General features: G+C 52.2%; 1 protein-coding gene across 5 annotated transcripts in view; it reads right to left on the bottom strand.

The window, feature by feature from the left end:
- Positions 1-23,001, bottom strand: part of SEPT9 (septin 9) — a 136,151-nt gene that overhangs the window by 48,263 nt on the left and 64,887 nt on the right. For all 5 annotated transcript variants that reach the window (XM_027654511.1, XM_027654515.1, XM_027654513.1 and 2 more), the window contains one exon: positions 8,173-8,832. In XM_027654511.1, the coding sequence (XP_027510312.1) occupies positions 8,173-8,832 (660 nt within the window). The remainder of the gene's footprint in view (positions 1-8,172; positions 8,833-23,001) is intronic.

A 23,001-nucleotide genomic window follows, 5' to 3' on the forward strand; every position in this document is an offset into this window, starting at 1 on the left:
CCTAGGAACCACATCCTTTCGGATTCCCATCTAATCTTCTTTCTCAGATCTCCCCAAACCAAGCTTTTTTTCGAAAGAAGGAAGGAATGTCTGTCCTAGTCCATGTGCAGCAAGAGAGGAGGAAAGGGGAGAAGGCAGAACTGCCATAAAAAGTTAAAGTATTCTCGATAAGCATCAAAGACAGTCTGACCCACGAACTTAAATAAATGATCGTCCGCAGCAATAAAACAACCTGACCCAAGGGGAGCAGGTTTGCTGGGGGGCTGTCAAGCACTGCTGATAACAAGGGATTAGTGGCTGGCACAGTTCTGTTCTGCTGCAAGATCCCTTTTCACCTCCACCTCTGATTCTGGGAATAATACAGGATGGTAAAGTTTTTCTCACCCAAACAGAGACATCTCCAGCAAACCAATCCCATAAGCTCTCTTTACGTTCAGCAGAGAAAAATAAACCCTTTGAGGACATAATTTACACCAGCTAGAGGCAGACATCCAGATGATTAGCTCAAGTACAGACATCTCAGACAAGACAGGGTGAATGCCATGGATGGATGAAGCCATGTGCATGGGATCCACTGGGAGTATTCTCTGCAAAAGTCTTGCTCGTAGATGGATGAAGATTGAATACACAGAAAGATAAAAGGACATGCTCAGCTTCCACTAAATATTTTTGTACCTCTCAGAAACATAAGCCAGGGACCACACTAAAGCTGCACCATGGAAAGCCTCTGCAGAGCCAGAACTCAGAGAATACCCAGGGGCTGGTAAGACCCCCCAACTCAGACACCGTCTCAAGGGTTGAAAAGCTAAACATAAATCCAAGGTTATGCTAATATTTGCTAGGGCACCATCAACCTTTGAACTTCAAGGTGTTGCAAGATGCTTTGTTTCAGCCATTCTTCATTGATGTTGTACAAATTGCCTTCGCTATGCAAAAACCAACCCACTGCTTCCACACAGAAGAAACCGCAGTACAAGTCAAGCAACCCAAAATCCCCACGCTGTCACTCCTGGGCTGGCACAGCAATCTTAGATGGCTTTTCTAAAATTATTTGCTTTCCATAAATGCATAAACATCTGCAAAGTTTTGTTGTTTGCAAGACGTTTTGGGCCAGACCCTTCGTTGCAGCTTTGTCCCTCAGTATGTCCAGTGCTATCTTCATGCCAAAACAAACCAGAACCACTCAAGAGGGTAAAATATTGATGTGTGTGACCCTACAGAAACCCAGGGAACTTTTTGTGTAGAGACCCATTCAGAAGAGTAATGAAAAAAGTAACCCAAATTTAACCAACCCAAAGGCTCTCTCCCCACATCCCTCCTTTAAAACCTGTAACAGATGTAAGAAAAATTGGGCCCAAAGAAGTCTGAGCATAGGCTGTAATCCAAGACCAGCTGCTTTTTCCATTTATAGCCACGTTCACTTCAGCTTCATCACGGCATCTTGGACAATGCAAAAGTGTCTCTGTGTCTGTTTGTTTGTTGGAGGAGTTAAGAACACAACTGGCTTGCTGTCAACTTGTCTTTTTTGCTCACGACAATGTTTGATCTTCTCAAAACAAAGTTATCTCTCTCTAATCTCAATTCAGTTCCTCAAGTCCTGTGACACAGTTTATGGAGTTGGCACTGCACCCAGCCTATGGTGTCCCTTCAACTGATGGCCAACAGAAACATCTCAGACACGGACAGAGGTCTAGAAATAGCTTAAAAGAAAATGATTTCTTAATTACAGAAGGTTCATCACCATTGCCATCGCTTCCCTCCCCCGGCAGACAGCAGAGCAGTCACAAAATGAGCGGCCAGGCCTTACTGAGGGAGATCAAAGCAAACTCTTTGTTTTATCTTGGTCAAGATAACGGATTTTATTTGCCTTATCAGCCTCTAGGATGATTAACTTAAATGTGAGAAATCTTGGAGATGCCAAAGGAGCTGGTGGGTGGGGACCATGTTCCCCAGCACGACTGCCATGGGCTCCAGACATGCAAATACCACAAGATAAACAGAGAAACTCTTGGGTCTGGTTCCTGCACACCACCCTCAGCCAGGGCTGTATCTCCCATCGCCTTTCAGCACCACTTAGACGAACACAAACCCCACAGCAGGCGGGAACACTCACCCCTGTTTCTCAGCCAGCAAAGGCACCTCTGCCCAGGGGCTGCCCTGGTTTGCAGGCACAGAAGGTGCAGAGCCAGAGGGTCCTGAGGCTGCACAGGGCTCACACCCCAAGCACAGACCCCACGAGCCTGCAGCCAGCCAGCACTCCAGATGCAAGGCACTTGGTCACCTTCTGCCTGGAACAGGAGGCTTTGACCTCCACAGAGCCATGTTCACCCACAGATGCTTCCTGCCAGGTTCGGGAGGTGATGACGTGGATTCCCCAACCTCACCCACACACCCAACCCACCCAGGGAAGAGGTCTGCCAGGTCACCAAGCCCATGGCCAGGATGACTCTGCAGCTCAGCAAAGAATCACAGACTGGTTTGGAAGGGACCTTATGGACCATCCAGTCCCTGCCATGGGCAGGGACATCTTCCACTATCCCAGGTTGCTGCAAACTCCATCCAACCTGGCCTTGAACACTTCTAGGGATGGGGCAGCCACAGCTTCTCTGGGCAACCTGTTCCCATGCCTCATCACCTGCACAGTAGAGAATTTCTTCTCAATATCCCATCTAACACTGCCCTCTGGCAGTGGGAATCCATTCCCCCCTCTCCTGTTACTCCAGGTCCTTGTCCACAGTCCCTCTCCAGCTCCCTTGGAACCCTTTCAGGCACTGGAAGGGGCTCTCAGGTCTCCTCTGAGCCTTCTCTTCTCCAGGCTGAACACCCCCAGCTCTCCCAGCCTGTCCCAGAGCAGAGGGGCTCCAGCCCTTGGAGCATCTTTGTGGCTTCCTCTGGACCTGCTCCAGCAGATCCACATCCTTCTTATGTTGGGATCCCCAGAGTTGGATGCAGCATCCACAGCTTCACCCTCTCCTGGTCCTAAATCACGTGTGGCAGGGAAGGGAAGTGGGAACCATAATGTTTCCTATGGGAAACTATTCCTTTGCATAATGAAGCTCCACTGGGGAGATCACTGCTTTTCCTTTGGGCCCTCAGGGACTTCCAAAAAGGCAAACCAATTCTCCTGGCTGGATGTACTGGAGCCTGGAGGCGGGCAGGCTCACTGCCCAGGGTGGAGCATCCATGTGGGACCATGACAGTATCCACATAAACTGTGCCCACACAAAGCAGGGGACACGTGAATGCCAATGTGACCAGAGATGAACATAATGAGTTTGGGAACAACATTCCTGGGAGGCAAGGATGTGCAGCACAAGCACCAACACAACTACATCACCTGGCCTCCTTCCTGGCATCCTCAGTGCCCAGAATACACTCCAAAAATGAGGGTGCTCCCTGCACAGTCAGGGACAGAGCACATGGTGGGAGGGGGGAGCAGGCAGAGCCAGGCCCCCCCCCAGGTGCAGGCAGGAGGCCACGCACGTGATCCACAGCTGGATCAGGCAGAGCCTCCTTGATGGGACATGATCATCTCCCCCACACGTGCTCCCGCTCCTTCCTTCCAAGTCACTGGCGCTGCAGGTCTAGATTTTTCCAGATTATCTCATTTTTGGCACCTGAGTTCAAAAACTGGGACTCTGCCTTTCCCACTCAGCCCCTCCATTTGGTATCTCAGGCTGCATGCACTTTCCCATTAAAAATAATAACAAGAACAAAAAAAGACTACCAGTAATCTAGCCCAAATCTGTCAGCTGGTTTTAAGGAAACATTTCCCTACAGCTTTAATCTCTTTGTACAGCTAAAGAGCAGTGCAGCTCTGGGAGTTGGAAATGGTGACTCACTGCATCTCCACTCAGCTCTTCATCCCAGGAAACTTTTCACTATGTTAATAGTTGTCCAAATCCCTCTAACCCAGCTCCAGCCCAGCAGACTCGCAGTTGGTGTCACTCTTGGAGGACAGCACAGAAGAAAAGTCACCCCAGGGTTTGTTGGGTGTCCATGGTAGGATGGAGGTTCGAGGCTGGGGGGGGATCTGGGCTGCATCCCCCACGACAGCTTCCTAGGACAGAGCAACAGGCCCCTGGCTTATACTAGGATCTCAGTAGACATCAAAGTTTCCCTCTGGTGTTTTTTTTTTTTTAAAGTACTTTTTTACTGCTTTAATTTTAGCTCAACTCTAAAGGAGTTCTTTCCATAAGGGTTCAAGCTGGAAAAAAAGAGTGAAACAGCTGAATTACTTCACTATCCTGATATCACCCTGCTTGTTCTGCAGCAAAAATAAGAAGGGGGGCCCTGCTGCCTTTTAAGAGGCAACTGGCACCTTGTGTAGCTGTCCCAAAGTGCAGCATCAGGCAGTGACGGGACAAAGATTCCAACCAAGTTGAAAGCTCAGAGGTGGTTCAGACTGTTCTACACATCCCACAGCTATTGCAGAGGAAGGTCACGTCCCTGCTTTAGGTGAATGTTCCTGTTATTCATTGTATCTGCCTTGATGTATCTAAATAAGCTCCAGAGCATCCAGAAAGGACCACTGGGCAGGAGCAGGCAGCAGTGCTGTGGGGCAGAGCCTGCCCTGCTGGCTGCGTGCTGTCCTCAAGGCCTGGGCACCCACAGCAGCTTGTGTGGAGATAAATAGGATCACCAGATCAAACCAGCTTTCACTTCTCATCTAGGATTTCTTCCAATCCATCACCTGAGATCCCAGAACCGAGCCTTCACCTCAAATACAAACAGGTTCGGATGTGGGAGGAGCCGAGACAGACTGTTAAACCAAAATGGAAAACATTAACCTTTCTGGGACCAACGATGCCTTCCCCCCTCTCCAAGCCTGACCAGCACCACATTGCAAGGCATGAGGAACAACAGAAGACCAGGACGTTCAGCCACACAACGTCAGCATCAGTGAAAGGAGGCACCAGTGGAAGGGGATGCTGAGGCAGGAGGACATGGGAGGATTAGCTAAGATAGACTCAACGTGGCTCTTCCTGAGGGTTTGCCTGTCCCTCAGCCAGCTCACGAGGATCCCTCAAGATCTCTCCTTTACGAAGGGCTGGCAGATGTCTCTGGATGAAGCACTGCTGCTCCCACAATGATTCCCTGTTCCTCTCCTTACAGGGAGGCACCAGCTCCTGCCACACTGGCACAGGCACCACACACCCTGCTCAGACCTGCCCTGCCAGCACAGGAGAGGAACATCCTTGTCTGCCAGCTCCATCCTGGGCCAGTGCCCCGGGACTGGGAGTGAACTGCTGCCCACAGCAGGAGCTCGGCAGAGGTCACCACCACCCACGGGCAGTCATATTTGGATATGAAGATTTGGTAAGTCCTACATAGCAAAGGCAGCCTCCCACAGTGCCTGAGGCTGTGGGTTCAGAAACAGCCCTTCCCTTCACCTTCTTATGTCTGTTTTTAGTTGCTTGTGCCTCTTTCTGTCCTCTGTGTGTTCTGACTTTGCCCACACCCACAGCACAGCACAGCTCAGATTTCTCTGGACAACTCCAGCTATAGCAATCCACATCTCCTGGTCATCCCATCACCTTTCCTTGTCCCAGCTGGGAGCACCAGCCAATTCAGAGACACGAACTCCAGCTTTGCCCAGGATGCCAGTGCAGTGGGACATCACACTGTGATGGGTACCATGTCCCACCTCCCTGTCACCAATGGCCCAACTGAACCTTACACCAGCAGAAGCAAAACCAGTGCTCTCCTGGGAGTGCAGGAGAGCACAGTGACTCAGAGACGAAGAACAGGGACAGGGAAAAATATTTTTTGCCCCATCTAGACATCTCCTGCCCTCCTCCCACCTTGGGAACCACAGCTCCAGAGCAGGCTCATCCCACACCAGCAACCACACCACCTTAATGAAGTTCAGGGCTATAATTACTCCTTTCCTTTGTGGTTTGTTCTGAACTGCCAAGCTGTCTGTGACTGCTCTTCTCCTCCAACCGGCCTCTTCCTGCACAACATGCTCTCCTGCATACCTTCAGCAGTGGGACAAGGGGTTAAGGGCAAGGCAGCTGAGCCTGACAGCTGGGGAAGGCAAGTCCCAGCACAGCACTGAGGGCAGCTGGAGGCAGCTGCCTGCACCCCCTGCTCAGCTGTTTGCATGGGACAGCAACTGAGCAACAGGACTGAGGGGCATCCACTGCCATGGGAGCACCTCTTGGGTGACCCAAACACTGGGAGAAGGACTTGCCATGTGTTGTCTCTGCTGCAGACATCAGAGAGCCAGCATTTTCACTCTGGGGGTCGTGGTGGGGCCAGAGCTGCAGTGGAGCTGGTGAGTATTGGCAACATGCCTGCACCCATCCATGGGACATCCTGAGGGTCCCTGTGCAGCCTCCCCAAATCTCTCTGTGTGCTCACACCAGTGACAAGGAGAGATGCCATTCACCCACCCAGCATCACCTCAGGGTGGGTTTTGTGGACCACAATGGGAGGAGTACCCCAAAATGGGGTCCTGTGTGAAAGCAAACCCAGGCAACCTCAAGTGATGGCAATGGAGGAGGTGGAGATAAGGAAGGGGACAATTGCTCTGGCAGTGACTCTGGTCTGTGGATTCATGCTGACACAGAGGGAAAAGGAGACAGAGCCCTCACAACCCCTACAACTTTGTCTCCTGGCTCTTCATGGCAGCGGAGTTGGAACTAGATGATCTTTAAGGTCCCTGCCAAGCCAAACCATTCTGTGATTCTGTGACTTTTGGAGACATTTGGACTGAAAGCCCCTTTTGTACCAGGACCAAGGCTGGCTCATGCTGCAAGGCAGACTTCAGACAGCTGGGCTCATGGGTAACACTCATCCCAGCAGCTGTTCTCCCTCTCCCCCTGCCCAGGGCAGCTGGAGGATTCAGCAGCTTTAGATGGTCTTCTGCTCTTAAAGTGCCCAGCCATTCTCAGTTCAAAGCCTGGGAAACTCAGAGCAGCCCAGACCCAGTAGGACAAGGCTGAGCACCCACCCATGGGGGAAGATGGGCCTCCTGGGCACCACACACATGGCAGTTAGGGACAAAAAAGGGAGGCTCAGCCAAACCTTATCCTTGGGCTAGGGCTCAGAGCCCAGCCATGCCCAGTTGGAGATGGACTAACCTGTAACCTGCTGGAGGTGTTGATGCACTCTTTCAAACCCAGCTCAGAAAAGCCACGCCTAAGCCACACACAGTGAGAGAAACCCACTTGAGTCCTGTGGGTTTGATATCAGCTTCACTGCTGACTCCTGATTTGATTTCAGACCATGCCCACACCGAAACTTGCCCTCTCCCTCTCCACAGACCCTGTACTGCCCTCTGACTGCAGGGCTGCACCCAGGGAGAGGGGATGGAGCAGGACAGAGGACCAACCCATGGTGGGGTGAGACAAGGGCACACGGCCCAGCTCTGGGGCCAGGCACAGACCTCCCAGGTCCTGGGAGGGACCACATCATCCACAGCCCCTGGGGAAATGCACGGGGTGGGGAGGGGAGGTGGTGCCTTGCATCCCTCACAGGAGAGAGCTCGTGGGTGATGGGGAACGGAAAAATAATTAACAGGTCAGAGGAGGAAAAAAAAAAATCTCCTAAACATTCGGGAGAATAAATGACGGCTGGCGGGGGAGGGAAGATGGCTTTAATATGGGATTAATTGAAAACAAGATAGAGCTAATATAAGCCAGGGCTCCAGTTTAATAGTGGCTCTGGTCCATGATGTTATTAGACTTCGGCTCCAAGGTCAATAAAACCCTGACTCCTGCTAATGAAGAGGCAGTTTCTGCCCCACAACCATAAGCAACAACACTAAACAACGAGCCATCCCAACAATGCTTCCACAGCCCCCGCCCCTCCTGCACCCCAGAGCCTTTCCAGGATGCTGTGCGGGTGGGTGGGTCTGCACACAGGGCCTGAGCTGGCAGAACTGTCTTTTTCTGCAAGCACCCGGGCTTTTAGCATTTTCTCTTTTCTTTCCTTATAGGCCTGATGGCATTTCTTATTCAAACTGACGGCTCCTTCAGCCAGGATAACCCCCAGGATAACAGCTATGCATGTAGACACATCTGAGCACAGATCCAAGAGCAGCCTCGAAAGGCGTCACCAGCAGAGCTGACAGAGCAGCACACAGTGCTTGGCAGCTCTGCATGGGGACCTGTGGCAGGTACCAGCCAAGGTCTCACCCCAGCAGCTGCCCAGAGCTCTACTCACCTTCTTCTCTCTTTGGTGGGCTCTCCATCGGCACCGGCTGCAGCTTTGGCTCTGCCTGGGGAGGCTGGGCGGGCAGGGGAGGCTCTGAGCTCTCCACCTGCCGTGCTGGTGGGGCTGAGACCTCAGCAGCCTTTGCTACCTGGATTTCCACGCGCTTGGTGGCCGTGTCAGGCGCGGGAGCGCTGGCTGTCTCAGCTCTTCGCTGCGGCATCTCCGGGATCTTTGATGCTGGTGCCTCCACCCTCCGGAGACCCGGCTCCTGGGGCTTGCCGAGGGTGATCTCAGTCCTCCTTGGGGTGGGCTCGGGGGGTTTGTGACCCAGCACATCTGCTCGTTTGAGGCCAAACCTTGACAACCCTGAGGTGGAGTTCTCCACCTGCTTGGATGAGATGTCAATGGAGATTTCTGTTCTTCTGGACACTGGCTCGGGCAGTTTGGGTCCAGAGAGCTCCACTCTCCTCAGAGGGGGCTTGGGTGATCTTTGGACTGTGGGTTCTGCATGTCGGGTGGATGGCTCCGAATTCCTGGCGCCGAGTTCCTGAAACTTCTGCGTGGAGCTGGACACGGTGGACCTGAGGAGGGTGTTCGGGGCCCGTCTTTGTGGGGTGGAGGAATTCGAAGACTGATCTACCTCCTCGACCTCAAAAGATCTTTTCAGAGCTGAAAAACATGAAAAGGAGTTCAGAATTTAGTTACCATCCACCTGAGCACCTCCAGAGACACTTACAGACACTGTGTAAGTCTCATAACTCCACTTCTGCTCCTTCATCCGAGGGTTCACAACCCATTTAAGCAGGTGGGTACTGAGGGCCACGCTCTGCCTCTTCAGACAAGTTACAAACCCAGTAACAACATTGAAACCAGGGCCAGGAAATTCAACCCCAGAGCAGAAACCATCCCCACACTGCCCTCCATCCCACTCACACCCCACAAATGCTCAGAGGGGAGCAGAGGGTCCCATTATAGTATGGCAGAGTGGAGCAGAGCACTGGATTTGAGGGGAGCCAGAAATCCAGCTCCCAGTGCCTCCCTTTCCCTCTCACATCCGAAGGATGGTAAACACAGGCTTCCCACTGCTAAGAAAATCCAAGTTGGGACCAGGAAAACAATCCCAGAAGAGCACCAAATCCATATAAATGCACCAAGAAAAGCAAAGGTGGCAGCCACAGAAGGTTCATATGCTTAAAAACAAACCTAGAGGCTTCGTGAGCCAAAGACTGAAGTGCTTTGAGTACATGGATGTGAGACTCCAATACAAGGGGCCAACTGGGCCCATCAGACCCCTGGGCTCTGCACAGGACCCAGCCAGATGGAAACAAAAGGCTGAACTCCACAAGAAGGGAGGGAATGCAGAGAACCACTGCTGGACCTCCATCCAAACACCACAGGCTGCAAACACCCCCTGTGCCCCACAGCACCCAGTCAGGCACAGGGTCAGGGCAGGATGAGGCACAGCCCTGGGGTCCCAAAGGAGTCTCCACGAGGTGAGGCTGAGCCAGCATGCTGACGGCCTTGGCATGATGACAGCCAGGCTGCTAATGAGCAGCACAAGCATTGTTAACGAGTCCACCCATGCTCTACATCAAAAGGATAGTAACAGTGAGATTTAGCCCCTAAGAACCTGGCCGTGAGATCCCACAGGACGCCACAATCCAGGGGAGAGACTGGAGCACAGCCTTCCCTCGTCCCGGGATGTCCACCAACCCCTGGGGTGGAGCTGGAGCAGAGCCACCATGCAGGAAGCATCTCTGCTCTGACCCCCAGGGCAGGGCCTGGGGACGTGGGGACCCTCCATGCCTTGGACACATCCATTCTCTGGAGAGGAGCCATCTGTCCCGGCTGGGACCAGCTGGTGGGACGAGGGGGGCCGTCCACGTGGCAGCCACCCTGGCTCTGCTGTGCCACGGGCTGTGAACACAGCTGCTGACACCAGGCAGATGCAGCCACCCCTGTCCTGCCAGCAGGGGCTGGGGACAGCCATGGTCACATCCCGTGGCAGCAGCACAGGGAGTCCCAAAGGAGATGGTGAGGAAAATGGGAAAACGGAGCTGGGGCTTGTGTGTCAGACAAGACACACAATGGGGGGGCTCACAGGGAGGATACAGCTTTGGGCTGCTTTCCCTTTCTTACGGGAAACCAAAAACTGCTCAATAGGAATGTCAGGCTGCAAAACCAGCCTGGATGGGCACTGAGGAGCCTGGGACCGAGAGCCTTGGACAAAGAGCTTCCTCAGGATGCTGTGTGACCCAGCAAAAGCCTCTCTGTGCTCAGGGACAGACATGGGCGGGCACACACACACACACACACACACACACACACACACACACACACACGTGTCCCCCTGCTGTGGTTCAGACCCTAGCAAGGGAACTGCTGGGAAGTGATGGGCATCTGGAATGTACTCCCAAGGAGGGGGTCCCAGCTGGCATGGGCAGGGAGGGATGCACATTGCTATTCAATATCAGTGTTCACCTGATGGGAACAGCATCACTGCTGCTTTATGGCTATGGAGAGAGGAAAGTACAAAGCACGACACACATCTTCCACCTTCTAAAGCCCAGGAAGGGTCCCATGAAGGGCACCATAAAATGGTCTATCCTGCTTCTCAGAAATATTTAGACATGTGTGGAAGGAGGGAGGGAGGCAGTAAAGAAAACTAAAGATGCTTTTTCTCCAATTTATCTGCTCTGGTTTTTGACTTCCACGGAGCTCTCCCAGCCATGTCATCACCCGCTTGCAGAGGTGAGATGCTCTCTGCAGCAGTTCCTGCCCTGCTGTCAGTGCTTGGCACAGTTTGTGTTTTGCAGGTCTGTGTCCAAGTCTTAGTTCTCAGCACCCCCAGAATAATTAATCCAAAAATAGTCCCACGCTTGAGAGCTTTTTCAAGGTGTTTAAACTCTCAGGTCTCCAACACTGGGCTGGAGCTCAGAGTTTCCAGCACAGGCTTTGCTATAGTTTTTCTTCTCCATCACACACTTAATCCAGAAAATAACATTTTAGCTATTTTTTTTTCCAAAAAATCCCAAGTTTAAAACAATGCACCGACCAAGCCCAGTTTGCATTCTGCAGGAAAACAAAGAGAGCGGAAGGGACGACCCGACGGGGAGCCTTTCCCGGCCTTGAGCAAAGCTGGGTGGGCAAGAGCAGCAGAGGACACAGCCCAGTCAGACACTGCCAGCTCCCTGATGGATGGGATCACAGTTCTGTCCATGTCAGGCTCTTAAAACCTGCTCACCCCTCCTCCAGCCAGCCAACTCAGTCTCCATCTACTCCTTTCAACAAGCAGCCCAATAACCTCCTGATAGATGTGTCTTGAGCAACAGTTTGAGAGTAAATGCTCTCAAGGAACTCAACAGCAAAAGAAACACTGGCAAGTACTTTTCCTTCATGGACATTGCCTTGGAGATCTCTCAGTACCAAGTGGTTTAGGCATTTCTTTTTGACCCACTAATGATCTCTGGATACAAACAGCCCTGCTGACCTCCAGGGTTCATTGCATGAACCACGTCCATCATCTCCGCTCCTCTGAGCTCCACTGCCACTTCCTAAAGAAATGGCAGGTCACTCAATGGCAATACTGACCCACATGGCCCTTTCTTCTGACTTCAAACCCCTCAAACTGCCCCAAGCCCGTGGTAAACCTGCCCAATGTCACAGCGTGGTCTTTCTGGAGCACAGCCAGCCCTTTCCCTTATCAAAAGGCTGGACTGAATAAAACACCCAAAAATGGCTTTTTTCCAGGTCTTTCTGGGCCCTGTTGCAGAAAGGAGAAAAAGGTCAAAGCCCAGACACAAAGGGGTTCAAAAAGCCTATGGGAGAACTGCAAAACCATGATTACAGCTGCAGGAGACCTGAGCCATCCAGATAACACTTCCCATGTCAGTGCTGCAGTCCCAATGGGCAATAAGTGGGTACTGAAGGGCTGGGCAAGGAACTGCCACCCCAAAGAAGGGTTAGAAATGGCTCAGCAGTTTCTGACAGCATAATCATGAGGACCCCCAGGTCCCAGTGGCACTTCCTCTCCAGCAGTGTCACTGACTTGCCTGGGGACAACCTGAGAGCTTTCCCACCCACGGCTCTCTGCAGGGTGTGGGGTCCATCTCATGCCTCTGGTTACACAAGGATTTCAGTGCCCAGCTTGTTCTGCTGGCACATTTGGCCACTGCCCTGAATTCAGCCTGGTCTGGAGAAGGTCAAACATCCCAGGCATAAGAAAGGAGAAGGACTGAGAGCAACAGGGTTTGTGTTTCCACCTCTGAGACAGAGACCCACTGCCATAACCATGATCCTCAGGAATGTCACCTTCAGCAACAGTGGGAGGGACCAAGTATGGCTGTAGCTCTCCTGCTCTGCATCACCTCTCTCCTCCTTGCAAGAGAAGAGGGATGGACCTCAGGAAGCAAAACAACTCTCAAAAAGAGAGAAAAAAACTTATAAATAGCCCGTCCTGCCAGAGCCAGGAAAGGAAAGTAAACAGCCTCTGCTCCAGATGACCCTCCTCCTGGACTTCCTGCAGGGAAGTGTCCATATTCCTCACAAAAGGAGCTGAAGACAAGGCAGTGCTGAGGGTCTCCCACCCTGTTCCCACCCATGTGGTGATGGGGTCCCACACCACAAGTCATGGCTGATGCTCCAGGTCCCCGTGGGTCCCTATATCCCTGACAGCCCGGGCCAAGCTCTCCCTGCCCCGAGCAGGGTCCAGGCTGGCCATGTTGCAGGGTTATCCCCACTATCATATTTTCCAGGGGATTTTCGGTGCTAGCAGGGCTTCCCCAGCCCCACCAGCAGCATCTGATCTGCTGGTCGGTGTCAAAGGCAGCTGGCAGGGAAAGCAGGGGAGGTGACAAGCATCACCCTTCCTTCTCTTCCTCTGGAAGTGCACATCCATGGGGGCCAAGCACAGAACAGCACAACCATCGCCACACACTTCCTTTTAACCAATTCCAAACCAACTCCGGTATCTCTGGCTCATTGTTGAAGGTGGTAGCTCCCCTCATACAGCAGAGAAAGCCCAAAATCCCCTAAAATGAGATTTCCAAGAGCTTCCTATCAGATGCAACCTCTGCCACCGTCAGCCTCCACCCACCACCATCATGTCTGGGCTGGGTTCTGCTCACCGTGGTGTCCCTTTGGGGACCACACCTTGCAAACCTCTCGAGGTCCTGGAGTTGTGCTCGGCATTGTGCAGCTATGGTTCTGCTCTGCAGGGCCAATTCTAAAAATACCACTGTTAATCCTGTTGGATGAGCGGCTCTGCTGGCTGTGCACAACGGCACCTGCTCCTGAAATCCCCCAGTCTTGACCCAAACATGGTCCCTGCCAGACAGGCACTTTGGGGCAAGAAATGTGTGCCTTCATCCCTGGCTCAGACACTCCCCCCCACCAAGCACAGGGCCTGAGAATGAGCAAAACATTTATTTCTCTTTCTATTTCATGCAGCAGTGCTGGGGATGGCTGCACAGCGTGGTCACTGTGTCCTCCCGGTCACCCCATGGCCAGGCACCAGCAGGTCACACGCCATCAGTTAAAAACGCTCTTTAGGGACCTTGTAAATTGGGAAGAGAGGGCAGAGGTCTGGTTCAAATCCCAGCAGCTCATACAACAGTCAAGATCCTTCCAGAGAAGTCACAAGCGAGTGGTACTGCTGGGGACTCCCATCTACACGCTGTTCTCCCAGAAGGTGAGTCCCTCCTTGGGGGTCCTGGCCAAGCCAAGGGTGCCCATGAAGGGCTCTGGCTTCTGCCCAAGGGCTCCACATCTCCTGGTGGGAAACACTGGAGTACACAGAATGCTGCCACCATGGCTCATCCCCTTCTGCAGCCTGGCTCTGGGCACTCTAGGGGAGTCAATGAGGAAACATCTGGAACATCTGCTCCTTCTTTCTTTCCTTTTTTAAACAGAATATCCCAGTAACAGTGCAGGGGATGCTTTATACAAGAAAACCTCTATGCACAGAGCTCAGGAGGAGACCAAAATAAACAACAAGAGATGCTGACTCCTCCGGGACCTGCTTCCCAACTGGAGCCTCCAGCTCTGTCGCAGCCGCAGCGCCCAACTGCTTCCCATTAAACATCCTCTGCCTCTCACGTGGTCTCTGTAACCCAGGGGTTACATTTGCTTGCTTGCTTAAGCACGGAAAGCCTTCCTTGGGTTTTTTGACACATAAGAGCCTTATGGGACCGGGCCCGGCGGGTGCCCCGTTATTTCCCACAGTACAATGGCACCGTTTGAGAGCACGGACTCTCCCTAAACTGCTACCAGATGGTCACCTCCTGTTCCCGGGGAGGAAAGGGGGGAGGCTGCAGGGCTCATCTTTCAAGGAACCCTTGGAAACCCAACACAGCATTAACTGCTCACGGTCCTTAAAGCTTCCCAGACCCCTGTCACCAGGCAGCAGGATGCTCGCGGAGGTTTTCTGGTCCAGGCTGAGTGCAAAGGGTGTGTTTGCCCACATTACCACAGGGACACTTGGGTCTGGATTATCCAAACCTACCATCCACGATGCTGCTGAATAGCTGCCACCATCCATAACAGAGATGGATGCAGCTGAGTGAACTAAGGGCTCAGTTACAGGGACAAGTAAGTTGTTCTTCATACACCTATTGAGTATATCCACTGTATATCAAACCTGAAGGTCCCACAGCAGAAGAGGAAGGGAGCTGCACCCCTTCAGAGAAGGATATCTCTACCTCATCCTCAACAACAAGGTGCTCCCAACTCCACCAAGCCCCTCAGTGGGATCAAAAACACAGGGTTGAGATGGGAAATCACCGGCAGTGCAGGCAGCAAGTGATGCTACACATGCTGGTGGGATTTCGTGAGTACACTGACAACTTCATAACAGCCCAAGAAACTCAGATCCCCCCTCTTACATCTGGAGAAATGAAGGAAAGAAACTTTATAAGCACCTTTCCCAAGGTTTCTGGTCATTCAATATTAGAGAGAAGTCAGGGCTGCTGGATCCCCTCCCTGTGCTTGCACCAGGAGGCTTCACACCTTTCTTTTACCAATAAACCAACCCTGCTACAATACATACGTATAAACACATAATATTTATAAACAACAGCAATCTGCTGTTGTAGCATGACTTTTACGCTATGCTAGGTCAGTTTATGAATGCTTTATGCACAAATAAATCCTTTTTCTGACTTCACAGACAGCATTCAAAAGAAGTTGCAATAGTTTGCATGGTCAGACACGAATCACATGTGGAAGACAACACAGGCAACGTGCTGTCAATATGCAGGGCCTTTCTGAACTGTGCAAACAGAACCAAGGGGTGAGTTAGAGTGGAAATCTGGGAATAAATGCAAGTTCAGGTGTCTGAGATCAAACCAAAGCTTTTCAAGCAGCATTTCTCTCGCTAACAGTAAGCTATAAAACAGCCCAAGGCCCATGCAGCAAACCTCTCATCTCCCAGAAATGAACATGCAAAAGCAAAGTCAGGACTAAGAATAGAAAAAAAAAATAAAATCCACACTCAGATTAATTCAAAATCCCAGCTTTCCAGTCCCTATAATGCAGTTCTCAAAAGATTTTAGCTTGATTCTCTATTACACTTTGGTTTATATAACCATTAGCCCTCAGCAAAATGTTTCCAGATCAAACCAGTATATTTTACATCTCTTATATTCATTTCATACTTGTACAGAAAATTACATCAAACACAGGGTATCCAGCCCAGCAGATTGCATTACTGGCTCTGCCACAGGCTCACTCCAGCTTCTGTCTCCGGTCTGTGCTCCAGTTTCCTTTCATAAGGGGAGGAGGAAAGAGAGAAATAAATCTTTTCTGCGCCTCCCAAGGGACTGCTGATTCGGTTTGGTTCAGCTGTATTTCTAAAATGCCTTAAAATGATTACCCAGAGACAAAAGTATGATACAGATGGTCTTGCAGACCCCAGACTGCTGCGTGCTGATGCCACAGATGCCACCCTCCCCGAGCCATGACTGCCAGCACCCACACAGGGGACATAAGAGAGTGACTCAGGTGAGTGACCAGCCTCAGTGTAGGGACTGGGTGATTAAATCATTTAAGTCTTCACTTGAGAAGATGCTTTGATGGGTTGCAATGGGTTAAAAAGCTACAGAAAAGGGTGAATTAGGAAGAGAGGCTAAAGAAGGGACCCAGAAGCCCTTCAGCCCCACAGCACTGCCCATGCTGCCTGCTCCCCCAGCCTGCACTCCCCACTGACTGCTGGTGTCACTGCAGCCAGCTCTGATGACTGTTGGAGGGGACACCCAGCACTGCAATAAGAGCAGTTGTCCAAATGTCCTGAAGGCTGGCAGAGAGCAGAACCCTCTTCCTTTCTCCTCCCTGGTAAACTAAACATGCTTTAAAAAAAAAAAAAAAAAATCCATCCTTTTTTGCATTTCCCCATATTTGCACTTCCAGTGACCAAGATCAAAGAAAGACTCAAGTCCTAAGCCCAGTCCTCACCGTACTTCTTGCCTCCCAGATCAGTCCAGCAGACCAGTGCCAATGCCCTCTCCACTAACCCTTGCCACAACTCCCAGGGCTGGGACATGCTGGAGGGCACCCAGCTCACCAGGAGTGAGGGGCTGCACAATTTTGTGATGTTTACTCCAAGTGCCACCTCTCCTGCCAGGAGGGCAGCACTGACCGATGTGGTCACAGTATCCCCTGCCCTGCAACCCATGAGAGGCTGCCTGACACTGGCAGTGCCTACACCCAGGCAACAGGTTGGCACCCTGTTAACCCAAATTGCCCTAACTTGGGTGCCAGCAACAGGGTACCATTGCAGCACTGGAAGGATGCGGGGGGACAGTCCTCCCATGACACCTCAGCTTTTGGCTGAGATGCAAACCAGCCAAGAGCCAGTTTGGATGGACACTGCACATGGGCCACCACTCTGAATGTGTCCCCAGGAGACCTAAGGGCTGAGCTCCATCCAGCAACCTCAGAGAAGCAATCAGGGTAAAAGCCTGAGTCACAGCCATCAGGAGATGAGAGTTTTTTAAAGTTGAAGGCAGCAACAAACCCCTTCTTGCCCAAGGGATCCTCTTCACCAGCATTATTTGAGGCAGAGGAGGAAGTCAGAAGGGCTCTCCTGCACCCAGGAGGGCTCTCCCTGCACAAGCACCAGCACGGCAGGTGGGTGCAAACTGCTGATGCCTCCATCAGAGGAGTGCCAAAACCAAATAATACCCTAGCAGGTATGAAATGAGAGGTGGCCAGGACACAACCTTATCCTCACGCTGAAGGGGACAGCTCACCCCATCCCACAAAGAGTTGCCCTGATGGACCCCGACCCCCACCAAACAGGCACAGCCCCATCAGGAACTGGACTCAGCTCCATTGACTCATTTTACAGGCTTGAAACAAGATTAACCAGGGTTTAGGATTACTTGGCTTGTTGCCTCTACATCCCACTCAAAAGACCAGGAAAGTGCCAGAGCTCACTGCAGCAGGAGGAGCCTGGGAGGTTGGGAGAGCCTGTGCAATGGTCCTGCCTAAATATCAAAGTCAGAAACATGAATATCTGGAGTGATTATGGGCTCTGAAGTCTCCATTACTGTGTTTGGATTTATGACAAGTCCCGGTCCAGGCTTTTGTGGCTGCTGTCTGGGTCCTGGGAAAATGGGCTGAGTAGCTCCCTGCAAGGAAGGGCAGTAAACCAGAAATTAAACCAGCACCCTGTGGGAGGCCACAGGAAAACCAGAGGTGCCAGGACCTTCATTTAGCCTCAAGGTTGCCCGCACGTATTGGCCAAGAGACAAAGCCATGGTCACCCAAATCTGTTAGGTATGACCCAACGTGTTCTAGAGGTGCTTCCTACTCACTCCACCGCCCTAAACCACCAAGAGGCAATCAGCAAAGAACAAAGCATCTTAGGTGATTCCCTTACTAAGGGAAAGATGTTACCAAGGTCCCAGAGACTGGTGAGTACTTGAAGAGCCAGAGTGGTGTACGTGCTCCAAGCCTTGACTCACCTCTGAGCACCAGCACTGCACTTGCACAACCGAAGTAGCTGCCCTGGATCCAGTTTTAAGTCTCATCCTCTCTCTGTCCCTTCCCACCCAGGCAATTCTGAAAGGTTTCTTTATGATTAGCACAATTAGCTCACTTTGACCAAGACTGACCCCAAATGGAAAGCTCACCTGTACCAGCCAACACTGGAAGCTCTCCATGCTGTCGCAGAGCCAAGGACACTCTGCTCTGTGCTGCAGTGGTTGCCCATCCCCAAGGACACACAGACCAGCCCTCCTTGCATGAGAAAACTACAAACAACAGTAGAATAATTCTACATCCTAACCGGGGCCAGAGGTTATCCCCAGAGTCCAGCTCACGTGGACAGAGAGATCCACATCCTGCTCTTCCCTCTCCCACTCTCTCACCATCTTTTTATTCCCAATGAATTTAATATACTTGGGAAAAAACCCAACCCACAACAGCAGGTCTCCACTGCTGTAACCAGGCAAATGTGGGTTTTTGACTCTGTGGCTTGAAGGCCAGTTCTGCAGGGTAAGATACAACTTCTGCTGGGGAAGACACAAATCCTCCCTTCCCACAGCCACCTTCCCCTGGCTCCTTCTTCTCCTACCACATGATGATTTGGCAGAAAACTCCCATGCATTCCATCTCTTGTCTCAGACCAAAAAATGTAGATAAGAAGAACGGAAAAAGAAAGAAAACTCTCTGAAGTGGCTGTAAAGTTCGACTTTGAGCATATCAGAGGTGACTTTGCTGTCTCAGAGCAGCAGCTACATCAATCAGTGGCTCTTCCTCTGCCCACCATCGGAGCTGGTGACGAAGAGCTCCAGGAGAGACCAGTTTCAGTATGACTGTTTGGGGACAGCCCAGGAAATCCAACAATTGACATTCAGGAGCTTTGCTTCGCTCCTAGAGCTGAGACGATCCAAGATGCAATCGGAAAGATCTTTCTGCGTTTCCTTTTCCAGGCATTGAACGTGGGCACACGTGGGACCGTTAGTCACACACTCGGCCCCCCAGCCCACCCCCCTGCGTGTGAGCCCAGAGCAGCGCTCATCCTGCAGACCTTTAGGCTGGACTTACAGGAGAGACCTTGAATCCAAGTGAGACCTTACACAAACACGAGGCACGTCCCATCTCCGGGGCTTTTCACTGCATTGAATTCAAGCCCCGTCACCCACATAACGCTGTGACTGTCCCGCTGGCACGTTCCTGCTAATATTAGCAGCAGGGCTGAGTCCCAGTATCCGCAGCACGCGGCAGCAGCTGCTCCCCACGGCAGCAGGCATGCGGGATGCACCGCAGCCACGTGTCCCAGAGACATCCCGGGCATTTGCTCAAGGAAATTTTAAGGACGAGTCCCTGAGTTTCACACATGTAGAAAAGCCTATTTATAAAGCAGCCCCCTACTGAAAACGACCTGGGTGATGGTTTTCTGATGACCCTTAAAACCGGGACATAACTTAGCATGAGTTTGTACCTCACGAGACAAAGTCTGTTGCTGAAATACTAAAAATACCCCGCATTAGGTGGTGAGAGAAGTACGTGTCTGTAGGGAAAGTGTACAATAGTATAAAAGAAAAAATAAAACAGTCAGAGAAGCCTTCCAATCAGCAGTGCCGTGTCCTGGCAGGGCTGGAGGCTCCCTGCCCTCAGTACCCAGCTCAATGGCACTGCTGAGGCTCACCCACCAGCCAGCACACATTCCCTGAGAGAGCTGGGCAATGGGAAAATCAGGGATAAGCACCATCAACAAATGCTGTCCCACGGTTTCTGCCAGAGCAAAGCTGCCAGCCTGTTTCCCCACCAGGATCTAGCTCCAGACACCACACAACTCCTAGGTAGCCTCCTGCCTCTCCATGCACTTACTCGGCACCTCCACCATGCACAGTTTACACCCACTATGACAGTTTGTGTTTCAACATTGCGAGGAAATGAATCTGGTGTTGACTGACAGTGCTGGCAAAGGCAGGGAGTGCTCAGCATCCCTGCTGCCAACTCACCACTGGCAACTGCCAGCAAAGGCACACCTCAGTTATGCCTGGGACTCCACTCAGCAGCAGCCACATCCCACTGGGATGAGGGGCTGGAGCAGATCTCTTCTGCCTCACCACCAGGCAGTAGATACTGAGTACACAGTGCTTTACACCTTCAGCAGGAAGACAAGTACCACACTGTGGAATTATCTCTGGGCATTCTCACAACCAACCATAGCTGGGAACAGGAACATCCACCCCCTCTGCAGACACTGACACTCCCATATCACCCAACCTCAACTGGGTGAGGGTGGTTTAGGGTGTACACAATATTAACACACTGCACAAGTATCCCACCACCTGGGTTGATTTACCACTGCAGTTTCTCTTCCCTGCAGCTCAGGGGTCCGTGCCTGAGGCACCAGGGAGCTGAGGGACCTGCCCTCTGAGGCAGAGGTGAGCTTGGGAAGCACCGCTGCAACCACAGCTGAACCAGCCATGCTTCTGAAAACCTGCCAAAATCTATAAACCCAGGGGCAGAACTATTATGTTCTCTAAATCCTGGAAAACCACAGACCTAATGATGCTCTCCCCCATTAGAGATGAGGAAGTTCTTGTCAGTCAAATAAGCAAGATTAGGATCATAGAATGGTTTAGGTTGGAAGGCACCCTACAAATCATCTATTTCCAATCTCCTTGCCAAGGGTAGGGACAGCTTAGCCTAGACAAGGTTGCTTACAGCTTCATCCAATCTGGCCTTGAACACTTCCAGGATGGGACATCCACACTTTCTCCGGGCAGAAATCTCTGAACTTTCCTAGTGCCCTCCCCACAGGACCTGCTGGTCAGTGCAAGGTGGGCACATGAACTGCTGCCTGGATGCAGCCATCCCCATCACATGATCAGCCTCAAGAGGAAGAACACACTCTGCTCTGCTGTCTTTCCTTCGCACACATTGCTTTGATTTGGAAACTAAACTGGAATTGAGTACCTTGTACTGCTTCCCTCTCCCAAGGGACCCTCACATCTCCTCGGGCCCACAGAGACTGGCAGCTCCACAGCCGAGGCTGCAACTGCCTGTCTGCCACAATACAGCAGGGACAAGAAACCTCCCTATGCCAGGGAGGGATGCTGCGAGGAAAACAGGCAGGGATGCTACAAAGAAAACAGGCAGGAACAGCCAGGGTGACTGGGGAGGGCAGGCAGTGTGTGACCGGCAAGAACAAAGGCGGCTTTGGCTGATCTGGTGTTTCTGCTCCACGGTATTTTTGGCTGATCTTTCCTGCTTGGCCAGGGGCTGCCCCGGGTTGAGATACCCACCCAGCAAACAAGGACACTGCATCTCCTGCCCTACAGGCTAGAGATTAATTGCCGTATTCTTGGGAAGCTGCAGTGCAACACAGAGCTAATTAAATTGTGAAACAGTAGCCCGGATCTCTGCTCAAGGGCAAGGCCAGACCTTTTGGCTTCAGATGCACAGAGCTTTCCCCAGCCTTTGCCTCTGCACAGGCAGAAACTACAAAGTGTTCCATGGACTGAAAAAACCCGGCACTGCGGAGCGGCTCGGTGCCACCGAGGAGCACACACAGCCTGCACAAGCAGCCCCGGGGCCCGCAGCAGAGCCTTTATCATACCCAAGTAGGGAATTACTCATTCTTCAGAGATTTAAATGCAACTGGGGCAGGCGCGAGGAAAGCTGTAATTACATCAGCGCTCGGAGCCCTGCGGTGGGGAAGCTCACGCGTCCCCCAAGGACAGTTACAAAGGCGCCGTTGAACCCCAAGTGCCAAACAGATGGTGTATTCGGGTCGATCTTTGTGTCCCAACACTTGTTAGTCCCAGTCTTCCGAAGGGACGTGACTTCCCTCAGCATCCTGCTATGCCCTCCACTCCCAGCTTCGGCTGGAGAAAGCCCGGAGGCTGGGAATAGAGGACACGAACGTGCCTAAACCCTACGACGAGGACTGCAGAGACCCCAGCTTTGCCACCCGTTTCCTGCCTGACCTGGAAGAGGAACCCTTGTGCTCTCAAGCTTCCTCAGCTACCCAGCAGGAAAAACACCACGGCGCTCCTTCCCGAAGGAAAGGCTGGATTCTCCAGGAGGCGGTGAAGGCGGCTCAGCCTATAGCCGTGTACGCGCAGCCCCTGGATAAGCTTTCACCGCGGCCCCCACATCTCCGCTATTTCTTGTGGGCTTTTTTTTTTTTTTTTTTTTCTAGAAACCGCTGCACAAAGCTCAGCTTGGGTCGCTGCCAGGACGTGCGAGTGCACAGGGACGGAGCTGCTCTTCCAAAACTCTGCTCGGGAAGATGAGCTCCCCCGAGCCGATCTCTCAACGCCTGCCTCAGACACAACCCCCCAGCCCTCTTCTGCCTGTCTCTGACTCCCAGACCCATCTGGCAGCAGCACGCTTCCCGCTAGCTTATTTTTTTTTGCCGGAAAAAGCCAGAATAGCAGGCAAGAGGCACAGACCCGGGGAGAAGCCATCCCACCAAGGGGATCCTCCATCACAGCAAGGCAACGCTCCAGGCGACTGGAGCTCTGCCACGGGACAACTGCAGAGCTCTCTAGGGCGGGCAGCTCCCGCTATGGCAATATGTAAAACTTCGGATGGTTACCCACATCCCACCTACTCCAGGGCTGTGTTTGTATCCCAAAGCTGGGAGTCGACAGAAGGGCCGGTGCCTGGGTTTTTTCAGACTTTCAGTCTCGTCGGGCGGGTGTTTTCAGCTGAAAAGACTATACAAATCAACTCGGGAAAGGCAGGAAGGGAGAAAACATCCCGTAAGCCCCTGCCTTGGCAGATACCACCGGGCGCAGCCGCTCCCAGGGATGACGCCCCCGTTCCTTCCAGCCCTCCCCACCCGCGGGGTGACACCCGGGACCGCCGGGGTGTCAG

This window comes from Corapipo altera, unplaced genomic scaffold (assembly GCF_003945725.1).
Source record: "Corapipo altera isolate COAL_440 unplaced genomic scaffold, ASM394572v1 343, whole genome shotgun sequence".
NCBI lineage: Eukaryota > Metazoa > Chordata > Aves > Passeriformes > Pipridae > Corapipo > Corapipo altera.